Below are 667 nucleotides of genomic sequence, written 5' to 3'. Positions count from 1 at the left end.
GGAGAGTCCCTCCGCCTGCCGCTGGCTCCGTGGGGAAGCAGCAGGTGGTCGCAGGGCTTGTGGAGGCTGCTTTGTGCCCTCTTCCTGGGCTTTGTCCTTCCAGTGCTTCTTGCTCCAGTTCTCCTGGCTGAGTCCCCCCTTTTGGGCTAGTTCCCTTCTCTTCACTGTGACTGTGACCTCAATCCCTGGCTCAGCCACTGGCAGGCGTCCCCCTTGGCTGCTGCTCTGGCCAGGATGCGCTGGGGGCCGCGGCCGCTCTTGCTGGGCTGGAACGGGCCTGGATCTGGGTCACTGATACTCCCCCTGGAAAAGCACTTTCTAAACCTCATGAACTTCTATTTCCACAGCTCACAAAACCAACTGAGACTGGGATTGCTGGTCATTTAACCCCATCGCTGCCAGGGGGCAGGATTTACCCCCCTCCCCACAGCCTGGCTGGGTCTGGTGTGGCTTCATGCTGCGGGCGAGCATGTGCCAAAAAAGCCTTTTTCCAAGCAAAGTGATGACAGAGCTGTACCAACGTGGCCTTTATTTAATTTTTTCCATGTAGATTTTCCCATTATTAATAAAAAAACCCCAAACCAAACCACAAATCCACCACCCCAGCCCCAGGTGATGGGGACGGGGCGGCAGGGGCCCCGGTGGGTGCCACAGGCTCTGAGGCCAG

The 667-nt window shown here is 57.7% G+C and overlaps 1 protein-coding gene across 1 annotated transcript in view; it reads right to left on the bottom strand.

Moving 5' to 3' along the window:
• Positions 1-161: 161 nt before the first annotated feature.
• LOC104500267 (fatty acid-binding protein, heart-like) overlaps positions 162-667 on the bottom strand; it is a gene marked incomplete at its 5' end in the record, with an annotated part of 3435 nt that continues 2929 nt past the window's right edge. The window contains one exon of the mRNA XM_010143920.1: positions 162-266. Coding sequence (XP_010142222.1) covers positions 162-266 — 105 coding nt within the window. The remainder of the gene's footprint in view (positions 267-667) is intronic.

Source organism: Buceros rhinoceros, unplaced genomic scaffold, assembly GCF_000710305.1.
Source record: "Buceros rhinoceros silvestris isolate BGI_N320 unplaced genomic scaffold, ASM71030v1 scaffold15670, whole genome shotgun sequence".
NCBI lineage: Eukaryota > Metazoa > Chordata > Aves > Bucerotiformes > Bucerotidae > Buceros > Buceros rhinoceros.
This window is presented reverse-complemented; position numbering and strand designations above follow the sequence as displayed.